The sequence below is a fragment of the Perca flavescens genome, chromosome 3, assembly GCF_004354835.1.
Source record: "Perca flavescens isolate YP-PL-M2 chromosome 3, PFLA_1.0, whole genome shotgun sequence".
Classification (NCBI taxonomy): Eukaryota; Metazoa; Chordata; class Actinopteri; order Perciformes; family Percidae; genus Perca; species Perca flavescens.
This window is the reverse complement of record NC_041333.1, coordinates 27,514,091-27,530,518: the sequence shown is the minus strand read 5'-3', so window position 1 is coordinate 27,530,518 and position 16,428 is coordinate 27,514,091. Positions and strand designations below refer to the sequence as shown.

Genomic DNA, 16,428 nt, shown 5'->3' with positions numbered 1-16,428 from the left:
ACTCCTATAGGTAAGTTCTGTTACTTTGAGCACTCCAGGTTTTGTGTGTCAATGGGTCTGCTTAAACACAAATTTATTTAAGAATATCAACCATGTTTCCTCAAAATAAACCAGGGCATTGGGTTTAGGCAATGCAGGGCCTGCCTTTAGGGACTAATTCATGTTATTTAAAAGTGCATATACCAAAACAAAATGTCAGTTGATCAAATTATCTTTAAAAAATTGTATGGGGAACTTCTATTTGGGTCGCTCGGGTTCTGGGACTCAGGGCAGCTGCCTACTCGCCTGCTTTGCTCAGTTGATAATCCAGTTTAGGATGCAGAACTCCTCTCTACCATAGAGTGGTGCTGTCTACAACCTGGTGAGAGCTATTAGAATAGAGTAACAGAGAGCAATTGTATTTCCCCCACATACTAAAATTGAAAAAGCACTGAAATTTAAAAAGTAGAAGTGTGTCTTCCTATGTCACCAGTGTAGTAGGCTAATAATTGCTGGTATTAGTTAGTTGGAGTCACTGGGTCACCATATATGGAAGCTATTATTATTTTACAATATTTATTTTTAAATTAATTAATTAATTACAGGTAAGCCATTAACATAGGTGGGCTACATGAGGCCAATTTAGTATATTTTCCTATTTTCCTATCTATCTATCTATCTATCTATCTATCTATCTATCTATCTATCTATCTATCTATCTATCTATCTATCTATCTATCTATCTATCTATCTATCTATCTATAATTTATATGGGCAAGTCAGACATATTCTTTCTAGTTTCCTTGGCGACTGATCATACATAGTGCAGCAGGACAGCAGTTTGCAAAGAATTACTGAATCATGGGAACCAGAGTGATAATGCGCACTCCTTTGTCGCCAAGGCAACCAAAATACGTTTCTGTGGATGGGATGAAGTCATTTGTTACGCTGATCGTTACCATGGTTACAACCTAGAGAGGGCGCTGCGGAGGAGCGTTTCACGTAAAATGACGCAGGGCGGGGGCGTGCCCGTGATGCGCGCTGCGCAAGGCTGCTTGTTGTTCCCGCAGAGAGGCGAGAAGATGGCGGCCGTGTCAAGCGGAGGTGCTGCTGGGTCCGCTGCGGCCGGGATTACGCACTCTGCCCGACCGACCCACGCAGGCATGGGCTCCCAGAACCGAGCCCAGCCATCCTCGGGGATCACCCACTCCGGTCGTACCAGCACGGCCGCTGGGTGCATCACCAACCCTGGTCACACTTCAGTCACCAGGCCCCCCCCAGCCCGAGTGGGCCACTACGAAATCGAGCGGACTATCGGCAAGGGGAATTTCGCGGTTGTTAAACTAGCCACACACATCATTACCAAAGCAAAGGTAAGACGAGTGATGTCCGAGCATTAGAAGTGAACAAGAACAACTTGTCATTGTTTTATTTCAAGCCTTTTCAACCATGTACTCGGGATGACGCTGGGGCCTTCAGGCTCTTACGGCACAACGGCCAGCCCGCTTTGGTGACACCGCTGCTTGGTGTTGGTGGGGGTCCATTCGAGACGGGGCATCACCTCTAACGTTAACCACTGGATACAAGATACATCTGTTTTCACTTATTAGCTAGTATTGTTTTTGAGGAAATATATAAACGCCTGAGGTTAATATGTGACAAAGCGCAGAGGACGGAGAGAAGGGTTTTGACGAAGATGAAAAAGAGGAGACAGAATTCTCCAACTATAGAAGATAGCTTAACGTTAGCTACTAGCTAATTAGCTGTTCGGCTAGATGTATCTTTAAGACATACCAACAACAATGTTACAAGTTTGCAGCACTCTGCTGGATAACTTTAAATTAACAACGAACTTTCAAAGTTATTAGGCGTAAGGTTAGGTTGTCGAAGTAACGTATTATAGCTGTTTGTGAAATTCAACGTAAAAGTACCACTCAAAACGGTTTGGCAGATGCAGAGAGCGACTATAGCTTTTTAATTTAACGTTAGCTAGTTTGACACTTTGCTTTCATCATTTCGCGTTAGAAAGTTTCTTACGTATTTATAATATACCAATTTTGTCGTACTGTAGCTAACTATACCAGTTTATAAAAAACTGTATTCCAGCTTTGTGAACCAGTTTTTGTGGTATTTAGATATCCCATTTTATAGCTAGGTGACATTTTATGAAAATTCCCGGACAAGAAAACATTGACATGGCAAAATTTGTGGTTTCAAAACTGCCACCACACACTGAGTGTACGTAAATGCTTTTGCATAGAGTGGGCGCCAGTTAGAAGTATACTGGATGATTGACACACTAACCTGCAGACACTGTTATCAACACAATATATTAATGCAAAACATTGTTTTTTGATGAGTCCTGTACTTCAAATCTATAACTCTGATCATGACACATTGTACACAGGCTTTAAAAAAAAAATGCTCTGCTAGGGTTTGTGTCAAACAGTAGGTTTGGACCTTTTTTTTAGTTTGGGGAAATTTGGGGCATTCCAAGTGGAAGGGATCGCTCAAATATTCCAAGTAGGGTTTTTCTTTTCTGCTGACCTATTGGATCAGGTGCCTTAATGTTTCATGGCTGTATTTCCCTGTGAGCCATCTGTTGTCACTCCAGTTACAGTATGCTGGCTATGTCTTCTTGGCTTGCATGGTAGTGTAAGTCCAAAAGGGCCAAAACAAATAAATCAGAAAGCCCTGGTTGCATGTGATAACAGCAGCATCAGTGAGACTTCTGCTAAAGGACACTTGATTTACAGCCTGTTGGCTTTCTATCAGGACCGTATGTGCATTGTGGTGACATGAGAAGCCTTCCTCCTGAGTCCTGATGATATGACTATTAAGATGACTGTGCACATCCCTTATGATGGATGCACAGAACACTCACAAAAAATAGGGCCTACGCTTACAGACCGCTCCTGCAATATATAATAATTATTATTGTTATTTATTCTTTTTTTACCTGAGGAAGAGCCTTTAAGTCTAATGGCACAAATAAATGTGTGTCAAGGCAGCTGAATGTGCAGCTTTATCTCTATGCCCTTGTTGACATTAGGGCTGTACCGAATACCATCTTTTGAGCTTCGCGCTTTTCAACAGCGACTATTCAAAGCTTTGACGGCGGTGACAGCCGGGGAAACCAACATTTCCAACCGCACCTGAAGGCAGCTTTATTTCACAGAAAAAGAGACTAAGCAAGAGATATGCTTTGACTGCTTTGTTGTTGCAAGACACAGTCACCTTTTTGTTACACAAAATCCTGGGCAGTTCAGTGCTTGTGTTTTGTTTTTTACCTTCATAGTGTTTAAAACTTTTGTTGTTGCAGCGATAGACCTATTTCACGGCAAACATTTTTGATTTGTCACAGTAAGAAAAGCAAAGCTGAAATTGACAACCTTAACAATGGTTCAATTCCATAAAGTGTCCCAGGAAGCTATTTCAGTGAGTCAGCATGCACAATACCAGGGCCTCTCCTAAGTGGAATGCAGCCATCATTAATGGTTTTGAATACACCTGTGCTTTTCCTACTATGACATGTCAACATGTCTGCCGTGAAAAAGGTCTATAGAGGCATTGATGTTGCCTGTTACTAGGGCTGTCCTCGACTAAAGAACTCCTTAGTCGACTAATACTTATATGATTTTGTCGACTAATCGATTAGTTGATTTAATTGACAGAGCTGTGCGCTTGGAGAGGTGGTTAAAGATATAGTGGAGGATTTTCCTGAATTTTAGAAAAGAACCGCCCTCTGTACTTTTTGAAAAAAGGCACATGCGCAACACTCTGCCTGCTCCCGAGAGGGAACGCCTATTAAACGTGTGCACGAGAGTGCACTGTTTACAAGTTGATGTCGGCATGGCTCATACAAGCCTACTTTCCAAAAGAAGATTTGCACTTTTTCACAAATTGAGATGTTTACCGTGTGTGCACGGTGCGTGACTTGTGCCAGGGCTAGCATTGCTGATAGCTTACATCAACTTTTACTAGCAGTGATTTTAAATGGATTTCTCAAAATAGCATGCCAAACTTTACCTGTGGAGTAGAAACTTCACGACTGAGGCATCAGTGGGAAGCCCAACCTGTGCTTTTAGCGCACGCCAGCGTGTGAAATATTCTCCCAAAAGCTTCAATGCTTCAATGAATGGCTGAAACCGTAGCTCAAACTCACCACACATATACACCTGAAAGCTAGGGACGTGCACGTACGACGGCCTTACGTAAACGTATCACCAGAATGATTGACAACTAGGAGGACCAATAGTCTTGATGATCCACCCGGAAAAAGAAAATCGTCCACTATACCTTTTAAGACTAGAAAAGCACAATATAAATGTAGTTCCTCCACAATTAATCTTGCAAAAGCACCACTTTAAATCTTGTGTTTACCATAAATGTGCTCATAAGTTTCTTGGAAATGAGTAATTAAGCATGAATAAGCATAAAAAAATGACTAATCGACTAAAGAAATCTTAGTCGACTAAGACCAAAACGACCAATTAGTCGACGAAGAGGTGGCAGCCCTACCTGTTACTGTAACGATATGGGTCTTGCACGCCTGACTGACGAGTCCGATAGCCAGTTATCATTACATGATTGTCCACCACAGGTGGACATCTTGTTGCCTTTCTCCAAAAGGAGTCAGCTTCAATCTGTTATAAGAGCAAAACAAAGACAGTAGCAACATTCTAGTGAGAGATTGAGCCCTGACACACCAAGGAGACCGTCGCTCACTGGTCCAAGTCGGGCCGACGGTGAGCGACCGCCGGCTTCTGTCTGCCTTTTTTGTCGGCGTCGGCTGAACAGCTTGAAAACCGGTAGTGAGGAAAGCAAACGATCAACTGTGAGAGACACACAGAAGGCTCTTCTCATTTTTCATCTCATTTGATCAATCCAATACACATAGAGCTGTCAAAACTGGCCAAAAATTACGTTTTGAATGTCCCTTCTAAAAATTACATAGGTTCGAGAGGATTGGAATATCTATTTTGCACATTATGTCCATAAGATGGCAGACGAACCACGCTAACTAGCCAACCGACCTCTAAATTAGTAAAATGTAACAACTTAATGTTTCATTCCCTCCCTCTTGTCACATCGTGACATCGTTGGCTAACTAGCTGTTTAGTTGTGGGTATCATCAACGTTTGGATCCGGTTTCTCTTTTTGAATGTCGCCTGCTGGCATGGAGTTATTTCCTCTCAAGTAGGCGCAGAACGTACGTGGTAGTTGGCCTTTGGCTTTAGTCTTTGCGGTGGGTTCAAGTGCAAATGTTCGGCCAAGACAAAGGCGACACGAGGCGATGCCATAGTCGGCTTTTCGTCGCCACTAGTTCTCGGCCGTCTGCTTGGTGTGTCGAGGCCTTTAGCCTGTTAATGCTTGCCTGGATGTCAAAATGACAGTGGACCACGGACTGACAGAATGAACGAGAGGTTTGTTGTCTGTTGATGGTGGTCACAGACAGACCAGTCAGCTCATAATTTTCACCAACTAGCACAGGGGTGTCAGCACCCACAGTTGCTCATGAATATCAGAAGAATAGGAGTGTAGTTTTACATGTCTGTGAAATATCATGAAATGTGCTTTGGTGCCTTGTTTTATTGCCTATGTTTAATAACAATCCAATGACAAATGCTGACCAGTCAAAAATAGTCTAACAACTCTCTCAGTAGTTAGATGGAGCTGGATGATATTCTGCAGTGCAGTCACACAGAAGCAGACCTGGTTATTTATACTTGGTAGCTCAGAAGGGAAAGCGATGGTCCCTTTCTATGCCTCATTTGCGCTCTGTCGTTTTGTTAAACCTAAAACATTCAACAGGCAATTTGTTTAAACTTTGTTTCCCCAATACACACTTTCATTTCTATCATGTATTTTGTAAATTTTTGTAGAATGGAGGCTGTGGGTCTATAATGCTTGCTAACACTGAGGCAGTCACACACAGTACTTTGATGGCAGAAAGCTAGTGTGCTGCACCTGGATGTTGTAATAGTGAAAGTTCATCTTGTCTAGACAAAGGCTAGCTATTGAAGTGGAAGTCAAAACAAGAGTTTTGATACACACACAAAGGCTATGCTAGAGGCAGTTGGGCCACACTTTGCTGCTCTCTTGATAAATGTTGATTTCATTGTGCACTCTCTCCATGAACTTTATTGCTGGTCATGACCTTTCAACAAGGACAGACATTCTCTATAAGCTCTGGGTTACACAAAATGAACTATAAACTAAGGCTGTTGGAACGAATTCCAAAAGTCGAATATAATTTGAATAGTAAAAAAAAAAATACTATTCGAATGCTGAAATTACTATTCAAATGTGATTTTATTTTTTATAAATAGGTTGGCTAACGTTAGCTAATCTCCCTCTCCTCATGTCACGTCTGATGAACAATAAGTTACAGGAGTGAGAAACACATGGCATTGTGAGCTAACGTTGCGTACCGAGTAACGTTAGTACAGGGGGGAGTGACAGGCTGCAGCTGGAAATCGGAAGAAGGATGGAAAATAGTTTTAACATGACTTTAAGCTCGACATCCACCGAGCCAAAGTGTATATGTTATCAATATTTAGCTCGCAATGATGACGCATTGATTGGTGACGATTTTCTCCGACCAATCGGTAGTCTGCAGGTTTTCACGTCACCTTTTGGTATTGCCTCAGCTCGTTTGGAACCTCGACGGGGGTGATACTAAAAAAAAGTACATGTTGGCAGGTACCAGGGACTTTTTTTCATAATGGAAAACCAAAAAAGGCAAGGAGAGACGAGTCGAGCAGGTGGTTAAATTTTTTTTTTGAATGAGATTTATATGTTTTCCTGACGCAAAAAAAACAACAAACATCGGTATTGACTTTGGCCAAATGAAAATCGGTATTGGCTGAGAAATTTGCAATTGGTGCATCTCTAGTAAAATGTCCTTGAAAACATGCCCAAATTGGATGAAATATGTTGAAATGGGACGTAGGACCTCTACAGAGCATAATAAAGAAATGTCCATTGTATACAGACAAGGATTCTTGGGTATCACACAAAAATAAGTTGTTGAAATAATTATTTTCCTGTTGAAGTTATGGATCTGATCGCCTCACACAACAATTTAAAAGGCTATTAATCAGGCCTGTAGTCGCCTCTTGTTCTTTAAAGTGCTCATATTATGCTTTTTCTCTTTTCTTTATTGTGTTTTATATCTTTTTTTGTGCACGTTATAGGTTTACAAAGTGAAAAAGCCCAAAGTCCACCCCAAAGGGACAGCTCTATTGTAGGGGTCTATATTAACCAGTAATCAGAAGTGTGGTTCCATTCATCTGTCATAGACTACATCAATAAAGGGATTTATGGATGTTCTGGCAGTCACATAATTACTTTAGTCATCTCCACAAAATATGCTGCTTTTTCTCTTCAGTTCGATAATTTCGATAATTAATTTCTGTTGATAGGCCTACTTTCTCCTTAAAAACATTCTACCGCTTGTGCAGGGTCCGAAATTAACACTCGCCAGTCGCCAAATGTGGGGGCCACTACCTTCTGTTTACTGATAGCTAGCATTTAACTCAGGCTAATTAATTAGCTAGTAAGTGGCGATTTTTGGCAGCCAGCCTTCCAAAAGAAAGCACAATGAAATAAAATGTTAACCAATAATTAACCATTGACAGACAAGCAGGAAACGGAGTCTCAGTTCACCTGTCCGGGAGGCTCTGACACACTTTCCGCACTCCGTGTCGGCGGACAGCTGTAGGCTGTTGATGTTTTGTGCGGTGTCGGACACATGCAGCCACTTTCTTGAAGCTGCTTGCGGGACTGGCACAAGTCCACAGCGTCCCGCGGCGTGTATGTCTCCAGCGCCTCCACCTGCAGGATGTCAGCTGTGTGTCTGCCTGATATACTCTCAGACGGCCGATTTAACTCGCCGGTCCTCATCAATATGGTTTCATGTGTCACGTAGCTCACCACAAGCAGAAAAAAGGGGAGCTTAAAACACAACTTGCTGGTTCAAAGTTAGGACTAACAAGTTAATTAGCAGTTCAGAAAGAGATTGTATAGCCTATGTATGATTGTATGTTTTTTTTTTTTTTTACTTTCTTACAAACAAATAAAAAATTGCATTGTCCGTCTTTGAATTACAATTATTTTAAATTATCGTTCATTTATCGTTATCAAGGTAAAATGTGCAATTAATCGTGATTTTGATTTTAGTTTGTATTGTGCAGCCCTACCTGTATTCTACCAATGTATTATTTTGAGTGGATATTTTAACCCAACCTTTTCCTTGTAAGTGTTTTGGCATGTTTGATAAGCCACTGAAAGTGCACAACTGCCATTGTCTGTTTTTAATATGTGCATACTTGTGTGTAATAGCTTTACTAAGGAGGTATGGTCAGTGTTCTTGTATGACCTGTCTAAGGATCAAGTAAAGAAACACTTTGAAAAGCCCTCTGTCTTGTTGTGCCCACAGCAAGGTGTGCGAGATTGGTAGGAGATGGCACTGTGCAGCATGTCCTGACTTGTCTGTCTGTGGGGAAGCAGGCCTTTTCTTCTTTCCTCTTTTTTTCCTGTCTTCTCCCCTTTCTTCTTGAGTGTTTTTTAGGCAAGAGAACGATGAGCAGGAGGAAGGGGAAAGGCAGGAAGCAAGCGTTAGGTAACAGGCCTAATGTACTGTGTAACAATTTCATTCACTCCCTCAGACACACACACACACACGCTCACAGCTCTCTAACATACATCATCCCCTATCTGTTTCAGACACATGCACACTCAAATGTGATTTGATTTGGGTGAATAATATGACAAATGCTGTGTTTCTGCTTGACTTATCTTTCTGCCCTTTAATCATTCTGCTGAATTATTGGAGGCTGTTCTGACCTGGTTTTAACATCCGTCCTGACTTCTGAGTGATCGGATCACAAGTGGACAGCTCTAAGTGTGTGTGTTTTCACCCGTCTGTAGAATGTGTCTCCAAATGCGTCCTGAGTGACCACTTATGATCGGATCTCACTTCCCCGCTTTATATGCAAATAAACACGTACATTTTTTCAGTTTGCATATAGGCAGTTTGTGTGTGAATGTGTTTATAAATGTCAGTTGTTACTCTCCGATAAATTATACATTAGAAACGTGCAATGACTTGAAAAAGCGCTGGCCACAGTCTGTCTGTGTGCCGACAAGGATGTCTATGACGGGCGGCGGGTCCTCTGCAGGAGAGAGAGACGTTTTTAACGTCTCTGCATTCAGCTCTCGGTACGTTTGTAGCTTCTATCTGAATCTCTGTGGGCTGAAATTTAGTTTCCATATTTATTTTATGTTTCACGTTCGCTTGTAGGAGTTATGTTACTGCTGATGAAGACCCAATGTTTCCTGATTTTGCCGCTTCAAAATAAAAGCATTAAAAAAATTACAGGGGCACTTTAATTGTGATTCGGTTTATCTTTGGTGGTTTCTGTGACACGAGAAATACTTTAAACGATTGCGTAGTTCCGCTCATAGTTGAGTAGGCAGTCCTTAATGTGGCTAAGGACACATTCCCGTTCTCACTGCTATTAGAATGTGGACATGTGTGTGCAGCTCAAACCACCTCCGAATGTGGTTTTTAAGATCTCAACGTGTGCTCAATTGGATGAAATCCTTTATTAAGGTATATGTTACTTTATGTCCCAATAACAATATGTATTGTGATATAGCATGTTCTGGAAAATCAGTTGAAATTGTTAATTGATTAAATAACCAGACATGTTTGTTTAGGTAGGTAGTCCTTTTAAATGCCAAAATCTTAATTTCCAAAGATATTAAGAGGGATAGCTAAAATGTTAATGACTGTTATGACATAATATCTGATAGTAGACACAGTAGACATTAATTGATTAATGCTTGATTAAAGGTAATTATTTTTGTCAAATAATAAGTTGATGAAATATTAAAAAGTAGTGAAAAATGGTCATTACAATTATATTTTTTTTTTACAGCCCGAAGTGGTGTCTTCAAATATGTCTTGATTTTGACTTTCAAATCGAAACCTCAAAGATTTTTCATTTACTAGATATATGACAAAGAAAAGCAGCAAATCTTCACATTTGAGGACAATTTTGCATTAAAAATGACCATCGAGAGGCCGATGGCTCCTGTATCGCCTGCCAGATTGAAGTAGGGTGAAAAGACCATGGTTTGGGTGGGTGGCATCCTTGACAATGGTTTTGGCTTTGTTTGTCCAGCGTTTATGATATGTGTTGTGGATGGAGGGGAGTTGGGAGCCAATAGTCCTTTGGGCACTAATGCAAGTAGTTGCCAAATACAGGTTATGTTCAGGTCTTTATATGCCTCAGAATTTACTCACCATAAAGTGTGGGCTTTTCTTTGCAAGTAGAAAAAAAACCCATGTGTCATGTCCAGTTTTTACACTCTGTAGGGTATCCCCGATCTTGTACTTTCAGCCTGACGTGTGAGTGTGTGTTGCAGTGTGAAGACTTGATACAAACACACGCCACAGTTTAAGCTTCATATCAAGCAACTTCTAGTTATCTATTGTAAAGACTACCTTTACAAAGGTTTATACAATATGCAATTATGCCATAGCTGTTTTTACATATGAACTGCGGATAATGTCTGATTCTGAATCAGGTCCCAACATAATCCGGAGTTTACTTTTCACACATGTAGCACACAACAGGAGATTGTCCATGGCGTGCATGCATTGTGTTTTGAAGCCAACTCCATGCTGATATAGGTTGAGCATTATTGAGCATTACACCCCCTGTGGGTGTTGTAATCTGTGTCACCTGTTGAAGGTTAACCTCATGCATAATATCACATGACTGTGTGAGACACAGATGAGCATGCAAGATGCACTTGCCCCAGCTTCCCTCTCTAGACGTTACACCATAGACCTAATTCTCTGTTTAGGATTAGCCTCATTAGGTGAGTCATGGAGGGATTTTTTCAAAGTTAATATCAGAGAAACCTAAAGAATGCTGAAAGACTAGTGAACATCATATATACAATCTTTTTTTTTAAACTTTTAATACTGTATAATATTACACCTTACAGCATTTGTGTTCACTTTTTTTAATTCCCTATATTTAGCTTATTAACAATTTAGTCCTGTATAATAAATAAATGACAATGCATGCAACTCTGTGAAACATGTTTTTGTTGTCTTAATCTGTCAATTTCTGATATTTTGATTGTTTAGTCTACATCAAGTTGCCAGTTTATTAGGTACACGTAGGTAAAACTAGTGCTGTCTAATACAGCCAGTGGTGGGAGAAAGTATTCAGATCTTTTACTTAAAGTGCACAGATTACGCTCATTTCAGGTTCATAATTGTATTTAGAGGTTGTACCAGAAGATGTTTACATGGTTTAATAAAAAAAAAGCATAATTTTTTTTGTTGTACGGCACACTGCTGCAGCTCCTTCTTCTTCGATCGACAACACCTGTCTGTTCTGAGCTCATTTACACACCCCCCCCTTCTCAACCACACTCACTACGCTACTCTTACAACAATGTACATGTGGATTACATTTAAACCCCACCTTGGCCATTTTCACTAGTACTGTTAGCATCAAAGCTTGCACTTGGTGTTGCATTTTACAAGTATTTTTTTTAAAAAGAATTTCATCGTAGGGCTGCGTGTGCGCATATGAAGGTGCTTCACAGTGATCCACAGCACTTATTTAAAACACAAAATCCATCCGCGTGTGTTGTTGACTGCCCATCCTGTTAACCGGTACTGACAATGTTATCTTCACTTCACCTGTCTCTACTATGCTCCATGGTCAGTATGCCCCTGTATTTCAGCTGCACTCGGTGAAACATGTACCTGCACTGTAGATGTCGGCACTGTTTAAGTGTGGAAGTGAGTGTGTGATCCAGATGTCCTGTTGTTACCCTTCAAAAGATGCAGAGTGGAGCGATTACATCAACAAAACTGGATGACTGCCAGTGCCAAGAATAGATTCCTAGAGCTTGAAAAACCATATAGTTACACATTCCAAACGGACACATAAATATCCACATACATGGCAAGAATTGTTTAAATAAAATTACCTCCGCCAAGTTTTCGGTCCAGTTTGTCTGTTTTTTGGTTATTTGTCTGTCAGCACGATTACGGAAAAACTACTGGCTCAATTAGTATGGGCCAAGAAGAACCCATTGCAATCTGGAGCGGACCCGAATCACAGGGCGGATACACCATTTCTTTTATTTTATTTTTTTTACTTTTGTTTCATTGCGGGGCGTTTTGTGCTGCTTTTGTGATGTTGGGTTAATCGGAAAAATTTGTTCCCAACTTGGGAAATTCACACTGTTTTAACATTGTGAGCAAGGGCAAGCCTTGGCAGAGGTCCGCGCTCTGAGTGCCCGCCTAGTTTATCTCTGTTTTTGCTAATAATGTTCAGTGTCTTAAAGGTGCAATATGTAATATTGTATGTAATACTGGCAGCTAGCGGTTAAAATTGTTACTGCACTACCAATTCAAAATACTGGAGAGTCGTTTCCCCCGCCCCCTCCTGCCCAGACTCAAAGTTTACGGGGGTTGCCAGGCTGAGACCGCAGCATTCGCAACAACGTTGCTAGACGCTTTTCTCACATAGACAGACCTTACTCCACAGCACAGCGGAGTAGCTAACGGTAGATGCTGGCTATATTGACAGTCATAAAAGCCAGTGCTCACGCGGAGCTCTGTAACCAACTGACAGACACACTTCCTCGGCTTAGAATTACAATACGAAACGCTAAAAATACCATTACTTTGCCGACGGAACACACTTCATTGGCTTAGAATTACGGCAACAATCGCTAAACACACTGCAAACTCACAGTCCTCTCTTTCCGATTTACAGCCCCCCTCTCGTGGTTTAAAATAACTCACCGTTGTTGACTCCTGCCGCTGAACTACACGCTGTAAACAGCCATGGGCTGCATGCCTGGTCCTCCCGGTAACGTTAACAGTTAGCAGGGTTAGCATGGCGGCGTTAGCCAGGACAAGTCGGGATCACTTTACTGGCTTTGTCTCAATTGTTTTTGCGAGTAACCAACTCGGGTACTCTAGCTATATAATTCAATGTGAGTACACAAATGTTGAAATGACAAAAAATGCCCATCCCTAGTAGCTGTGATAAATTAGCCTGAAGCTAATACTTACCTGTTCAGGAGAAAATAAGCCAACTCTGCGTCCTTTTGGGCTCTAAGCTGTCTCCATCTTTCAAATGCATCTCCAATATTTACCAGGGGGTTGTTACGTCTCTGGTCACGCAACTGTTAGAAACATGCTGTTTTCTTTTTTTTATGTCATGTAGAATCTATCTCCGTTGATCCTGTTCGTTTGTTTGCTGCTTTCATGGCTGTACTACCGTTACAGCTGTAGCGAGCTGGTTTTACGTTTTTACAGGTATATCTGGCAACCCGGCCTGCCTGTCAAACTGGGCCGTTGATAACAACACACAGACCTAAACATAAATTCCTTCACGGAATGTAAATTTCAAAAAGAAAAAATACTGACATTAGCATTGTTGTCAGAAAAGATAGTATTTCAGTTTAACATGTTTCCGTAATATCTGATGAGGCATTGGTGTCATTTTTGGATTTATTTTATTTTTTTTAAGATTTCAGCAGCGCTATGCCAATAAAAATAATACAAGGGCAATTGTATTAGGTGGACTAAAAGCTTCTTTAGGCTGGGTGCCACTCCACTATTTTAATAATAAAGAAACTTCAGGATGCATCGCTATATTTTTAAAGTAAGAGCTCATCCATGAAAATTGCATAATTGAATAATCAAATTATATTTGGTGAACACAGTCTTTGTAAATTAGTACATGTAGGGAAGACAACTGATGCACATGTTTTCTGCAATTGTACAATGCCCTTAAAGGGAAGCTACACAAAGACACACTGATCTGGATTATTGCCACTGTTAGATGTGGTTCTGTGCTCTCCCAGGAGCCCCCTCTGCGCTCTCCCTCACTCCCTTTTCCTGTCTGCAACAGGAAGTTACCCTTGTCGGTCTTCAGATGGCCTTCTTCATGTCTGTTATCAGGAAAGGGAAAGCTCAGGATGGCACTCACAACAGATGAGGTGCTGTTTTTGTGTGTCTGTTAATGCTGGACACATGCGTTTCATTTTTTCCACACATACTTACTGTACTGTACTCGCTCATCTATTTTTGGATGAAGATATGTTTTGGAGTAGCTCCATTAGCTTTGCTTGATAAAGTCATTAAAGGCGTCTACCCATTCCTAAGTGACAGAGCAAAGCTCCTGTCACACACCATCACCGTCCACACTGCCGGAGCCATTGTAGAGGGCTCAGCCGGTTACGCAAAAGCGCTTGCAGTCGAAGGTCATGTCTCATGTCAGGTTACCCAAACAGGCTGTAATCCAGACAAAGCACTGCGTTTGTTTGACCATGCTCAGTTCGCCATTCATCATCTTAAGAAATGCCAGTATCTCATCGTAGTATCTTGTTTTGTTTTTTTTAACTCAATTGGTGGCAGATAATTATTTGTGTTTTATTACTTGTCTTTGCATGTTTGTTTAGGGTTGGGTATCGTTTGGGTTTTTTCCGATACCGGTGCTAAAACGATACTTTTAAAACTGTGCCGGTGCCTGAACCGTTACTTTTTAAAAAGATTTAAGAAAAAAAATGTATATATTTAAAAAAAGGAAAAAAAAGAGCACGGCTTGTTTATTGCTAAGGCCATATGGTCAAAATTAAATGATTTATTAAAAATTTAATAACTTATAACAGTAACTTATTTCACCAGTCGATTGCTGGTAAACGACAAAAACATCCATTAGATGGAAAAAGGGTATTTTACAATGCCTTAATGCACCACGAGGCTGGCGAGGCGAGTTTGTCTGTGTTGTTTTTCCGACAACGGCAGCTGCAGACTACATCTGTGTGTTGGAATCCTCTACAGTGAAATACCGTCACGCTGTTTAATGCTAGCGGTCAGCATTTTAACTGTGTTTAAACCAGCTGCTAGCTAACGGTAGGCTAACGTTACCTGCTGCCAAGTGTATTATGTTAACTAGCGATGCTTCTGTTGCATCTAACGTCTGTTTCGGAGCATCGAGAGGGCAGCGCTGGCATTTTAGTAGCACCGAAATCCGCATTACTATTCGGTCCAGTAGATACCGGTTGTTAAGGCACCAGTGCCGTATAAGTTCCGGGTTTCGGTACCCAACCCTATGTTTGTTAATGGATAAGCAGTGCCACGTCATGTTAAATTGAGTCCTTCTGACTCACACTAACCCCTTAGCTCTTTTGCTGGTTATATTCTTGGCACTTTGCTCTTGAATGACTATTGTGTCATCATTGCAGTATTGCAAGGGCCCTGGGACTGTGCCCTGGAATTGTAGCCTGTAATTTAAGTGTCTGTTTAATACCATAAATGTGAAGGTATCGTCTGTACTTTGAACACTCGAGAGCTGCTAAACAAAGTACATGGTTTGACATAAATTATTCCTTGTTTTGTCTCCTCACTCTCGTTCACTCTCCTCTCTGTCTTCCATATTTCCTCCTTCCTCACGGTTTCCTTCTTAATCTCGCCCTCTTCACCACTTCACCCTCTCTCCCTCTCCTCGTTCACCCTTATCTCTTCCTCCATCCCTTTCTTTTCTCTGTCTTCAGGTGGCTATAAAAATAGTGGATAAAACCCAGCTGGACGATGAAAACCTGAAAAAGATCTTCAGAGAGGTGCAAATCATGAAGTTGCTGAAGCACCCCCACATAATCCGCCTCTACCAGGTAACACACTTTGCTCACATCTTACACCTGCGAACCATGGCCCAATAGGAAAAGGACAAACGGAATGTGTTGGTTTAGCAGGATCTGATGTGACCTGCCATTGTTTTGTTGGGGTAAATGTATGCAAGTGTTAAAAATTGCAGACATTCATTGGTATTAAATTCTTAAATGCACCTATATGTATGTATTAGGGGTGGTACGGTTCACAAAACCCACGGTTCGGTTCGTATCACAGTTTTAGGGTCACGGTTTTCGGTTTTGTACGGTTCTTGTTATTTTTTCTTTTAATCTTTAACACTCCAGAGAAATATACTTCAGCATATGATATATAGCTTAATTATCCACAATGTAGGATACAGTATTAAATAATTATATAGTTATATCATGTAATCATGCACAAACTGAATTTGACTTGACTTTAAGCACATTATTGGGACCATCTCTGAGGAAAGCTAGGTGAGATTTTGATACAGCAAGAGGGAAGACATTGATGATTTCAACAAGCTTTTCATTTATTTGGCAAAAAAGGAGAATGTGTATTGCCATCTACAGGAACTTATGTGCCTTTTTAGCACATGAAGATTGAAATATTACAGAATATCAATTGAAATAACTTGCATTTATCGAACTGCCAACTTCAGTGTAGCTCTTACACAAATGTATCCTTTAAAAGAGAAGAACTCTTAAAGCTCTGTCTTTTGAGTAAGTCAGAATACGGTA

At 40.9% G+C, this 16,428-nt stretch overlaps 1 protein-coding gene across 2 annotated transcripts in view; it reads left to right on the top strand.

Annotated features, from left to right (window-relative positions):
• Positions 1-1,018: 1,018 nt before the first annotated feature.
• sik3 (SIK family kinase 3) overlaps positions 1,019-16,428 on the top strand; it is a 36,415-nt gene continuing 21,005 nt past the window's right edge. For both annotated transcript variants that reach the window (XM_028572129.1, XM_028572128.1), the window contains exons 1-2: positions 1,019-1,352; positions 15,592-15,708. In XM_028572129.1, coding sequence (XP_028427930.1) covers positions 1,062-1,352; positions 15,592-15,708 — 408 coding nt within the window. In that variant the 5' untranslated portion in view covers positions 1,019-1,061. The remainder of the gene's footprint in view (positions 1,353-15,591; positions 15,709-16,428) is intronic.